This window comes from Heterocephalus glaber, unplaced genomic scaffold (genome assembly GCF_053883595.1).
Source record: "Heterocephalus glaber isolate CG9 unplaced genomic scaffold, H.glaber_assembly_v1.0 deba00001463, whole genome shotgun sequence".
NCBI lineage: Eukaryota > Metazoa > Chordata > Mammalia > Rodentia > Bathyergidae > Heterocephalus > Heterocephalus glaber.
Window position 1 is genome coordinate 11,149,982 of NW_028258310.1, and position 13,180 is coordinate 11,163,161.

Here is a 13,180-nt window from a genome sequence, read left to right on the forward strand (position 1 = left end):
AGCAGGTCAATTCCTTTATAGACAGCATCTATAAATGCTTGAATTTAAGACCTTTATTAAGTGAAACTCAGCCCCAGCTTTCTTCCGGGTCACCCCTCCTCACAACGTGGGCCAGACGCCATTTTCAGTTTTAACGGGGCTCCTTCTTTACTTAAAACATTCTGGCCTTGGGAACTCTGCACAGGCACAGAGGCCAGAAAGGGTCCTGAGAAAGAGCATATCGTGCTTTCCTGTATAAGATCTCCATTGTTTTTATGGGCAAGTTTAAATTAGCATTGTCTTTGCAAAATGGCGTCATAGGTTAATGTATTTGTGTGTGAGCTCTCAGAGGAAGCAAGGTAGAGTAAAAAAAAGCGATGGGATTGGAGTCTGAAAATGTGTGTGTGAGCTCTCGCTCTCCTGCCCAGTAGGCGCTGAATGCAGCTTCCAGTCCAGGGGCGGCCTGCTCCACTGTGCTATGGGAAACCTCGCGCTGACCTCAGGGGGCTGTTGGCAGGGAATATGAAATGATGATACAAACCCACTTTATAAACCATAAATAGCTACACAGATGCTAGTCATTATTATTTTCTGAGCTCCTCTTCGTTCCTGCCCACTTTTCCAATTTGAAAAGGTCATTTAAAATTCTAAAGCAGCTAACCAACAATTTATAAGTAGACTAAGTTCCCAAAGTTCATGATTTGAGCTCTGAAACACTTGGAAATCAGGCTATACAGTGTGGTTAACTTTTCTTTTGAAAACACATTTCATTTGAAATAATTTTAAAACAACAGCATGAAACATTCCTATTGCAAAAACGAATAGAAGCTCTTGTGATTTGTAGAGAATTTTCAGAAACTTTCAAGGACTTTGGAAGTGTATTCGGAGCATTAACAGAAAAGTAAAAAAATTTACATGTGTCCGTGGAGTAATTTATAGGGTGACATGAACTGAGCTTTGGTCTGCAGAACCTGTAAAAATGGGAGAACACAGTCTGTGGCACTGTCTGGAAGATTAACAAAAATTTGTTGGGAAGAACATTGCTTCTGGTTTATTGTCCATGATGTCCACTAGGTGGCAATGTTGCCTAATTTACAGCTTGGCTGCTGTTAGGGTAACTGAATGAGGGTAGCCGGAAAGACTATTTGTGGGTTAAAATATGGGAATAGCTACGTATTGTTCTATACTTGTCCTTTAATAAGGGCTATATTCACCCTAAAAACCAGCTATCCTCACTGTACATCAGTTCATTTAGGCAATATTGATTGTGCTGTGTGCAAGTTCCAATTGAGAGAGCGGATGCTAAGTAGAAATGATCCCCATCCTTGAGGAATCTACAGTCTAGCAGAGTAGAATATGTACAGAATAATTTCCACACAGATTATTATGTGAAAAGTACTAGAGGAGGGACTAAACACTCTTGTTCATCAAGACAATGCAAGACTATCTGACCAATTGAGATAGTAATGGATGACAGACATTAGGTTAAGTGTCAGCTGAGCTGTAGAGGATTTGAACATGCCATGAGGAGATAACATTACAGGTAGAGAAAACACTGAGAGCAAGAAGTGGGGATAGAAAATGGCAGGATGTGTCTGCAAGGCAGCTTGGGTTGGCTGGATCATGGGGTATCCGGTGCTAAGTATTAAAACAAGGATGGGAGGGGAGTTGTTGATGTCTGGTTTTCTCTTCCTCTTTCTGTTTCTTTGAGTGTAGCACTGGCAAGGATTTTTAGGGTCTGCCTCATATCTTCCTTTTCTTTCTTGCTCACTACAGAGTTTTCCAGGTTTGCCTGGTGCTTGTCTAAAGAATTCTATGTGGAGAGGTCCAGCTCTGTAAAAAGATAGCAAATTTGGCCTTCATGAACAATACCAGGAAGAAAGCTTTGGACTTCCTCCTGCTCCCTGTCCTGTGAAAACAAATGTTACTCCCCAATCTCATTCTTAGCTTATCAGGTGGAACTGGGAAATTCTGGAAAGAAACGTTTGGAGGCTAAGGGCTCATTGTCCCCGAGAAACATTCCTACCTTTTAACCTGTCACTTTGCACACAGGGTCTCCTACCACTGTAGTTACCAGATGACTGTATCATGATCCTAATCACAGACTATGTCACTGCCCTCTTAGAAACACTTTATGGCTCCTTTTGGCCTTCAACAGAGTCCAAACTCCTTATTATGGTTTTCCAGGTACTGTTTTCACTGAGCCTGGAGCAGTCTCAGGAGACTCTGGGGAGAGTAAGAAAAGGGACGTACAGTACTGGGCTTAGATTTGGGTCTTGAGTTGCCTCTACTGTCACACAAGTCTCAGTTCTCTTCTTGTGCCATCAACATATACTTTCCTATATACTTACCCATTTCTGGCCCCGGTCGTTTTGAGGCTGGGCCTGTGTCTTGCTCATTGCTAGATCCCCACAGCCTGGCCCGCACCCAGCATCTAGGAAGTGGTAATAAATATTTGTGAAGTGAGTCAGTAAATATTCGAGGATCTATGAGCCCTGTCGTTATTGGCTTCTATTAATGGCCTTGTCCTGGGGCTCCGTTTAGTTTTTGGGATTGTTTTATTGGCTTATTTCTTTGCAGAGGGAGATGAGATTGAGCTGAGGTGCTCTTCGAGAAAGGCCTCTGTGCCTCCCAGGCCCGTGAGTGCAGTGGTGGCCACGTAGCTCCTCCTTGGCTCAGGGCCCCTCTCCCATGCTTCTCCATGCAGGGTGAGGCCCTTGCTCGGGTGTCTGCCCAATGCTGGCCACAAGATGAAAACCTCTCTTGTTTTAGTCAGCACAATGTCTCCATTATAGCCCCAGTCCAGAGAAATGACACACGCTGCTGGTCCACTCCGGGCACTGGAAAGCAGATAGAGATCTGAGTGGCTGTTGCTGGGGAAATGAGAGTATTTTGGATGGATGAATGTGCTCCTGCCTGAGCATCTTTGGGTTGCTGCTCCAGGGAACAAGGCTCCAGCCTGCACCCTGGCTGTGGGGCTCTGCTTCTCAAAGGCTGGCATGTGTGTCTGCAGGAAAAGGTGCCCAAGCGCCATGTGCAGCCTGTCCCTCCCTTTGGTCCTGCTCCAAGGAAAGAGCACAGAGCGTCCTGGAGCTGAGCACACACACCAAAGGCTTCCAGGGTGGCAGTGTGTATGGCAAGCAGGCTGGGTGTGCAGGGGTGAGGCCAAGAAGAGCTCTTGCTCTGCCTGAAGGGCCAGGAACCAGTTAGCTCATGCCTGGAGTGGCCAGAAGTTCGATCTTTCAGGAGGAAGAGCCCAGAAATCCAGATTTTACTATAAAATCTCTGGAATTGAAAATGTTGGCAACTAATTCCCATTGTTTTAGAACAATGTGGGAAAAAACTCAACCCTTCCTTTGGGCTTCATCAGGCCTAGAGGCCCCTGTGGTGCAAATGTGAGGGAAACTGTGGGCCTGTGAAGGCTTCTGAAGATTCTATCTAGGTGGAGGCCTCTGCCCCCAGGGCCTGAGGTAGATGCCCCACCCCTGATCCTGCAGGGGACTCACTCTTCTGAAGGGCTGAGACTTCACTTGGAGGTTGTGGGCAATGTCAGGTTGCAAGGTACAAAGCAAATTTCACAACCCAGAGTTAAAAACTCCTGAGACCCAGCCAGTCCAGCCCCTTCAATTTTTCAGAGAAGGAAACTGAAGCCAAACAAGGGGGAGAGATCTCCCTAAGATAACACACGGCCTTGTGGGTGGAGCCAGGCGCGTGGTGCCCAGGGCTCAAGGTCGTCTGAGCCACACTGTCCATGTCCCCCAGAACCATTACTCTGTCCAGTCTGTGGGATGCATTGGTGAAGAGCAAGACTTTGGGATGAGGTAGACCTGATGTTTGATACCAGCCGTGAGTCTGCATAGCCAAGGGCATAACCTTCATTTCAACCTCCCTGAACTTCAGATTCCTCATCTAAAACTCAGGGCTACTAACACCTCCCTGACATGGTGGTAACGAGACCATGCCTAGCACATAGGAAGCCCTCTCCAAATGCCACTTGGCACTCTGTATAGGGAGGTAGTTGTGAAGTGGCCAAGTGCACGCATTCAGTGAGTTAGCCCTGAGTTCAAGTTCAGGCTCTGCCAAATGCAGCTGTGAAACCGTGGATGAATTACTTATCAGAGGCTCAATTTCCTCAACTGGAGGAATTAAAATAAAGATGAAAGTAGAGCGAAGGGGATGACTGAGACATGCAGAGTGCTCAGTGCCGTACCTGCCCCATCCTCCGCAGTGCTCTTTATTATGTCATCAGTGTGGGTTTCCTCTGAAGAAGTTAGGTGCTTACAGAAGTACTAAGGAATCCTGAAATCTTGGCCACATACCCAGGCTGCCCCTGCAGGGAGTTTTATATAAATCAAACCACTGGATGTGTGACCAGTTCTACTAGGGTCCTCCTTTTTGTGGGAACTCTGGGTGCTCCTGTATGGGAGGGCTCCCAGGCTACCAGCTCTGCTGCCTGCAAGGTATTATTAGGAGGGGTGTTTTACACACGTATTTTAAAAAAATCAAATGGTGCTGTTATTTCATCAGAAGAACAAATTGCTTGGGCTGCATGGACAATTTGTCCTGATCTGGGTGGGAAAGACTCAGTATTTGACGGAGGCAAGTGTACTTCTTTTGTTTGACAATTTTTTTTTTAATCCAAAAGGAGGCTTTGGAAATCCAGAGGCAGTTGGCCCAGGCCTAGTGGAACTTTTGAAGCACTGACTGAAGCAAGCTGTTTGCCCTTCACACGTGGTGGCTCGGCTTCCCTAGAGGTCAAATGTCTGCACTATTAGATTGTGGTCACTCTCCCTCACACAGACAGCAAAGGGATACAAGACTCTACCTTCAACATTAATTCACTCTGGGAGCCAGTGTATTTGTCACGATTCCTTTGGTGGCAAGTGACAGCATTACAACACAAGCCAGTTTCAACAAAAAGGGATTCATCTGCTGAGAGGATAATGGGGAGCCAAAGGGTGATGTTGGCTTTAAGGCAAGCTCAGAACCAGGAATGCAAACAGAGAAGTCGCTGCTTCCTGTCCGACTCCTGGATCTCCCCCCTTCTATTTTGTCTACAACTTCAGGTGGTCTCTCTCAGTCAATGGCAAAGAAGCTCAGGAAGCTTCAGGCCCCAACTGCCCTGCTAGCTGGAGTCTAGGTGAGAAAGGCATGCCTCTCCTGCAGTTCCGAAAGTAGCCTAAAGGGGGCGCTCATAGTCTGGGTAAACTGCATGATCTGAGCACCGGGAGTAGGCAGCCGAATACCTTCCCTGCAGCCAGGTACTGTACTGCCCTCACCGCTCCATCCTGTAAATGCTGCTACTTCTTTTTTGAAAGTCTTATTTCATCTGGTATGTTAGTTTGCTAGTGAGGTAGGATGGAAGAAATAAGGACACGAAGAAAAGAGACAAGGAAAATTGGAATTTTAAAATTGTACTTTTAAGAAAACTGCAGCTGCAGGACATCATCAAAGTCACCCAAGGTTACAGTGCCTTTTTTCTCCTTTCCAGCCAGCTCACTCCAAAATTCCTGGGTCTTACAAGATATAATAAGCCTGTGAGATGAGCCCTTGCCTTTCGCCTGTAAATTGGGTCCATGCTTTTCCGCGATACTATAGATTGATGAATTCCACAGACTTCTCCCCTGCAAAGGCACACAAATACCCCCAGCCTTAGACCACATGTGCCTCACCCCTCCAGTGCCCATGCTCTTTTCTGAGTGTGTACTTCTTTAAAAAATCTGCCCATATCTCATGCTGATTGTTCTGAAATGCTTTTCTGTGACAAAAGTCAGCAAACATATGCCGTGTGTGTGTGTGTGTGTGTGTGTGTGTGTGTGTGTGTGTTGAGGTCTCCATTTCCTCTATGGGAGGACCTCCTCAGGCCCCGTCCAATGATGCTGGGGCTGACATATTAGGGTACCACAGACCACCTGGCTTAAACAACAGAAATTAATTTTGTCACAGTTCTGGAGGCTGGGAGCCCAGGACGGGGTGCCAGGAGAGTTGACTTACTCAGAGGCTATCTTGGCTTGTGGATGGCCATCGCTGTGCAGGTGTGTTCCTCGTGTCTCTTTGCCCTAATCTCTTATAAAGACACCAGTCAGATTGGATAAAGTTTTCCAGAATGGCCTCAAATTAATCACCTCTTTAAAAGTCCTGTCGCCAGATACAGTCACATTCTAAGGTACTGGGGGCGAGGGTTTCAAGATATGAAGTTGGGGATAGAGCGACAATTTAGCTAGTGAACATTGAGGCTAAACTGAGCAGTGTGTTCTTATCCACAGCACTATAACATCCCTCCCGCAGCTCATGGCAGTGTACACAGAGGCAAAGGCTTTATGGATCAGAGCAGTAAGTGAGATAAGGGGCCCCATCAGACTAAAAACCTTAGCAAGGTCAGGGGCAACAGAAGCCAACTAATGGTGTGTGACAGTCTTGGCCCGCCGTAGAAGCCAGTGGGTAACCAGGCTTGACTATTAAAGAATCTTGTGCTTTCCTCTCTCTGCAGCACCTTCAGCTTATTTCCTTTTGGGTCCCCAAAGACCAGTCATGATGAGGATGCTGAGGAGCTATAGTCACCTTCTCCCACTCACTCACATCAACCAGAACAGTGGTCTCAAAGTGTAGTATTCAGACTGCTGGTGAATACGAGATGAGTACAGATGTTACACAGGCCAACATCTTTGGAGAGTTATGACATTTATTTTAATTTGTATAAAAAACATAGAACCAGTCTGATAAACAGTTCATTTCACTGATGTTAAAATGGAAACATCCGATGAGTTGATTCAAAGAAAAATATTCCATAAGTAACATTAAGTAAATAAATAAATGACAAGGGTGAAGGTTGTATTTGGGTGGGATAGTTTCTCTGACAAGGAAACTCTTTGGGTTGGGGGCATAGATGTCACATTATTTTTTAACCTGATTTTATCTGCACACAAGGTCCTTACTGGCCCTAAGCACTATGCCTGGGAATGGCTGCTGTCTTTTGGTGTCCCTGTGCCAGCCATGTTGAACTAGGTAAGGTAAAGAGGCAAGAGAGCTCTTGTTTATTTAGGGTCCTACTCCAGGGCTTCTGAATGGCCTGGCAGCAGCTCATACACGCATGTGTAAGCAGGTGTTTGCATGGTCAAGATTTTCGCCAAGATTTTTTAGTGATGGAGAATGATATGCTTAAAACTTCATTCCATATAGGGCATTAATGGAGTTGGCATACTTCTGTGCCTTTATTTATTTATTTATTTATTTATTTATCTTTTGGTTTTATGAGACAGGGTCTTGGTAGGCAGTTCAGGCTGTCCTTGAATTTTGCTAGGTAGCCCAGCCTGGCCTCAAACTCACAACAATCCTCCTACCTCAGCCTCCTAAGTGCTGGGATCACAGGTGTGTGCCACTACACCCAACTGCCATCAGTTTTAGTGCTTTCTCCCCTTGAATTTTGCTAGCTGTGGTGAATAGCTACCCTTCTATTCCCTCAACACCCAGGTGCAACCACTGACACTTTGCACAGCCAATATCCAGGGCTCTGCTCCTGGCACCCGGTGGAGGTGACAGGCTCCTGGTTACAAGGTGGCTCCTTGTCTGATCTGCTCAAATGCTCACTTGGCCTGGGTGTGGCTGCAAAGGTTGTAAGCTCTCATCTTCTGTGGTTCTGCAGCCCCCAAAGTTGTGTTCTGCCTCATTAATGCAAGGTAGCCCTTCAGGGTCTAAGGGGTTATATGCATAGGGGAAGGCAAAGTGTGCACCTTAGAGTAGATAAAATACAGTAAGTCTAATATTTCTTCCACGAAGTTTATGTTGAATTTGTTTTTGAAAGGCTGGGTTAAACAAAGTTATTGAAGGACTTTCAGGTCTTTTGGCATTACACATTGTAAGTCCAGAAGGACATGGGCACAATGTGTTCTTTAATGGCACAGTGGTTGTGGCACAGACTCTGAGATTCACTTACTCAGAAATCATTCCCCTTCTTGCTTCTTTTTTCCCCTTATGGTAGAGGTATGCCTCAAACAATGGAGTCGGAAAATGCTAAGCACCCGGTTTCCCATCCTTCACTGCAGTAAGGGCACAGGCTTACATCTTAGTTCTGGCCAGAGGGGTCGGGGCAGAAATGTACCAAGGACTTCCTGATTAAAATAGATATGGAAAAGAAAATTCTTTCCTGTCTTTTGATGTGGTTGTGAGGATATGATGCCCGGAGCCATAGGAGCCTCTTGCATACAGGAATACAGGAAACTCTATTCAGCGGAAAACAATCTGGGGACACAAGGCAACACAGTGGCAGACAGCAGAAGCCAAAATAGTGAGTACAGTGGAATAAAGAGGTGTAAGGATTGTGACCTCCACTGGTGAATATACTAAACTTGCATCTTGGGCTCTGGCTTGCAAGGAACATGTGTTCTCACTGTTTAAGCCATGTTTTAATAAGGTGCTTCCTGCCTGCAGTGGAAAGGGTCTTGCCTGTTAAGTGTGATAACCTGGTCCTTCCAACCAGGCTGAGATGGACTGGCAGCTGTCCTGGTGATGATTATGTAGGCCTTTTCTTCTAAGCTGTGTCTTGTCTGTGAGATGGAGATGTTAATTATGGCCACTTCTGGGTGGTGAAAGAAGCTTAATTAAATAAGATGATGTGTGGAAAGTTCTCAGCACAGAACTTGGTGCATTGTTGGTGCTTATTATTTTTGATCGCAGAACCTTATTTGTAATTTTGAACATCCTCTGCTGTCTCGAGGAAACTGTATTTTGCCAAAAGCAATCTGGGTAATGTTGGCCCCATCAAATGCCTGTATTCTACAGAAGAGAAACTAAAAGAGTGGCTGCTCTTTAGCTTCTTTTATTTTGAAAAATGTGCATGTCTTAGCCCCTTCCCATGTCAGCCATTTCCATTCACACTAGAAACAACAGAAGGACACAGGGTGGGTTGAAATGATGTGCTTTATGGGAAACAAAAAATATTCAACAACAATAACAAAAGCCCTTCAATCTCGCAAGTTGTTAACCAGTGATAATGAGGCAGTGTCAATGATTGCTTCTGGCTGGGGACATTTCTAATGGGTCAGGAAAGTTGAAAGACATTGGCCAAGAAAGAGAATTTGCAAGGAGCCTTGACATTTTAAATGAGAGTACATCGGACTTCCCCCCTGATCCCTCCACCGTGTCACTCTTTCAACTTCCAATTTCCTCCCAGTTTACAAAAATCTTGGTTTCACTCAAATGCAATCACTTCCAGAAAGCTTTCCTTGATCTGTGCCAATGGCATTCGACTTTTCAGTAATCTCCCAGGACATCCTCACACTTTCTCTTGTCACTTTCTTCCTCACAGCCATTATGTCCGGGTACATGCCTTATGGTGGCCCTGAGACCAGGGTCCATGTGATCTACCCCAGTGTCCCCTCTAGTGCTCGGTATTCAGCAGGTGCTCAGCATCAGCAGGTGCTCAGTGAGGATTTGTAAAAGTCAGTTCTACATTTGCTGTGTCTCGTCACCAGCCTCTAGAGAGTCATAATTGTTATTTCTACTTCTTCATCCTTCCTCTGTGATCTCAAAATGGTCTGACTCAATGCTTCGCCAAGAAGGAACAGCCTCCACCCAACACTGCCACCTCAGAGGTGAAGGGCTGGGCGAGGATGAGAGAAGTTTCAGCTTTTGCCCCCGTTCTGGGAGGCAAGAAAGGCAGCCACTGACACAAGCCAGGATGATCATGAGGAGTGCTAGCCAGTGACTCATTTTGGAATCTCGTGAGCAGCCATTCTCTGAAAACTTCCCCTATAAGACCTGGGGACTTCACATCAGGGATTGGTGGGGGCTCAGTATGGTTGTCCTGCCAGCCCAGAAACCATAGTATGGGCCAAGAACTTTCTTTGGGGTGTGGCCTATTCTGTAGTGGAGGGGTGAGTTGTCTGTCTGGTTGTTTGGCTGGTACTGTGGTGGGGACCTTAGCCCTGTGGTGTGTAGATCATCAGGCACATAGATTGTAATAAGGCTGAAGATTACAGGCTGCAATCGTGGGCCTCTCCAAGAAAGGGGGAAGTTCAGAAGATCCTGGCAGCAATGAGGGCAAGAGGAGGGTCGGTAGGTCTGCAGATCCACCTCTGCCAGGTGCTGGGCTCTCCCTCCCCTCCCAGCTCCTCTCTTCCTCTGCTTCTCCAAGTCCAGGCCAGGCAAAGGGGCCAGCTAGAGGCGGTGGAGGGAAGGGAAGTGCCTTTTTCCTACCATGAATCCTAGATCTGGATAAGGGAGAGGTCAGGATTTAGAGTAGAAGGGGGACAGTTGATGAGCTAAGGAGAGGCTACAGCCCTAACCACTTCCAGCTACTAGTGTGATGAAAGGATTTGAAGCTCATACTTCTACCCGCAGAGGCCTTCGCTCCTGACTGGGGGTGCAGAGAAAATTGTTCATGAGCCCTCGAAGGTGCCCAGTGATTTGGGGAGATCACTGTGGATCTGCCCATGGGAGGGCCCGTCTGGGGCCAATAGTGTGTGGAAACCGCATGGTCAGCATCAGCCCTGGAGACCTGAAAAAGGGCCAGGAAGCAGAGAGTAGAGAGACTTCTCCAGGCACCTTTGAAGGGAAAGAGAGTTGCATGTTGGGGGACTCAAGTCAGGACAGGTGTTTCAGTATAAAAAGGATCTCCAGTAAAAGGACAGAGTCCCCTCAAATCCCTTCCCAGATCCCACAGCACTTAGAAAAGAGAAGGAGCATAAAAAATACTTTGATGATGTGGGTGTGCCTGACAGTACAGAAAAGCAAGTCTCATGGCAGGCAGTGTATCCCGTTACACAAGAGGATCATACCGCACTTCAGGGTAGAGATTTTACATACATCTTTATATAAATGCATCTATATGTATACAGCCTCTGCCTAGAACAGCCGGGCTTGCTTCTTCAGTTCATTCCTCTTCCAGAGGGCTAGCCGCTCAAACTCCGAGATAGTCATGCCAAAGACTTGGTAGAACTCTTCCTGGGACAGGTGGCGCTGAAGGAGGTGGAGGGGATGGAGAGGGAGCAGTGTGAGGATGGGAGGTATGGGAAGGGGCAGGTGGGTACAGCAGCAGTCACTGAATATTAATGGGAAGCTGTGTGATAAATACATATTGAGGGGATGAATGTGGGAATAAGGTTTCCCCAGAGGGACCTCTGGAACTGATCTGGCTGGGTGGCCCCTGGCTCAGGTGGAGCTTTGGCTTTGTCCAAGCACCTGCCATGCACCTTTGTGGACTTCAGCTTTCTGTGTCCCTATTCTGTGCATTTGTGCCCAGAAGTGTGTATGGATTAATGCCATCCCACACCCCTTTTGGGAGAAAAAGGAGGCATATCCAGGATTTGAAGGTGTTTTTCTCTCTTCCTTCCTTCCTTCCTTCCTTCCTTCCTTCCTTCCTTCCTTCCTTCCTGTCTGTCTGTCTTTTTTGGTACCGGGGATCGCCACTTGCGAGGCAGGTGGTGGAACCACTGAGCTAAATCCCTGGCCCAATTTCTTCTTATTAATATTTTAACAGATGATCTAGAATGCTGTTCAGTCCAATGAATAAAATTGCTGCTTACATTTTTCAGCCCACTGATAAGTCCTTTGAAAATCTCTTCCTTATATAAAAACAAGTATGCCCTATGATCAAACATTATTCTGCATTCCATGGAAGGCTCTTCCCACTTTCTGTTTTTCCTTTCCCTTTAAGCAGCCATGAAAGTGATTCACTGTTAAAAGCTTTTAGATTTAGAAGTATATGACTTTTGAAATGGGGCAAAATATTAACAGTTGGTGCATTTGGGTGGAGAGTAGATGGATGATCATTTTATTATTCTTGCAACTTTTCTAGAGGCCTGAATTTTTTCAAAATGAAATTTAAAATCAAGCTTAAAAAGAGAAATATATACATGTTTGAAGTGGGCAAGGTCTCTGTTTTGTTTACTGGTCCCCTGAAAACAACCAGATCAGTACATGGCCTATATAGGCAAGATATATGCCGTCTATACAATAGACTCTTCATGAGTATTATTTTGAAGAATGAATATTGTACCTGAGCTCCTGGAAGTTAGGGTCAGGCTCTTCTTTCTAGAGACCATTCCTTGAGCTGGTGCAGGGACTAAGGCAGTTTCTAGCTTAGTGGTCTGAGTTCTACACTTTAGACATTCTTGGGAGCTTTTAAAATATAGTGATGCAGGTGCTCCTCCCCAGGTTGTGATTTAGTATGCCTAGGGTTGGGAACCCTGTACAGCAGAAGCTCCCTGGTTGACTCTGATGCTCACGAAGGCTGAGCTCGCTTAGCCTGAGCTGCTAGGGGCCTGCAGAATCTGTGCATCTCTTGGCACTGGCTCAGCGAAGCTGCCCTGGGAGCTGTCCCCTTCAGCACCTGCAGCCACTCAGTTCCAGACAGTGAACGGAGGAGGCCCTTGTTACACATGTGGGGAGGCTCCTCCATGTTCTCAGGCTGCTAACCCAGCATGCTAGAGCTGGGAGGACACACGGAACTTCCTGGCCACTTGCATTCCCCTCCTTGTACCTCTAGCTTGGGTTATTCCTCAGCAACAGATCAAGGGTGGTTCATGTGCTTTCCCAAGGAGGACTGAGCCTTCTGTTTGGGAAGCCTCCATTCAATTCTACAAACATTTCCTGACACCTCTCCCAGCCAGATCCCTGTGGTAGAGGACAGTTTTTGTCCTTAGGGAGATTAAGGTCAGCCAGAGACAATGAAAAAGTCAATGATCTGATATAAAGGAGATCTGGACCCTGGACATAGGGTAAGGGAGGCTGAAGGAACAGGATCCATCCTGGGGGAGGGCTGGAGGAGGGTTTAGGGCACTGGATTACTAGTATGGGCCCTGGGGCCTGAAAAGTCTCACAGGATGGGAAAAGTATTCTATGGAGATGGGAAGGTAAGGGGAGGCAGGGAGAAGCACATCAGGGGAAAGGGTGAGGTATACCAGACCAGAGGAGGCCAGGGGTTGGCACTTCTTCTGTGTTTTAACTGCATTGCTTCAATGCCTGACACCATGCCCAGCCACTCTTCACCTTTATCTACACTGTTTCTACTGCTCATGATGTTCCTCCCTCTCTCTATCCAAAGGCCACTTGCTTTCCAAGTCCATCCAAATCCTTCCTCTTCCTGTCATCTCATGTCAGTCATCCCAAGCCTTAGTGGTCTTCCCTGAATAACAGCAATCTAACATCTACTGAGTACTTAGTACTTAGTACTCAGTCCATTGCCAGACTATGTGCTGAAGTC

The 13,180-nt window shown here is 46.4% G+C and overlaps 1 protein-coding gene across 10 annotated transcripts in view; it reads right to left on the reverse strand.

Annotated features, from left to right (window-relative positions):
- Positions 1 to 8,877: 8,877 nt before the first annotated feature.
- Positions 8,878 to 13,180, reverse strand: part of Ablim3 (actin binding LIM protein family member 3) — a 121,348-nt gene continuing 117,045 nt past the window's right edge. For all 10 annotated transcript variants that reach the window (XR_015438853.1, XR_015438852.1, XR_015438851.1 and 7 more), the window contains one exon: positions 8,878 to 10,935. Coding sequence is in view for 1 of the 10 variants with exons in the window: in XM_004854377.4 (XP_004854434.1) it covers positions 10,822 to 10,935 (114 nt within the window). In the remaining 9 variants the exon portion in view is untranslated. The remainder of the gene's footprint in view (positions 10,936 to 13,180) is intronic.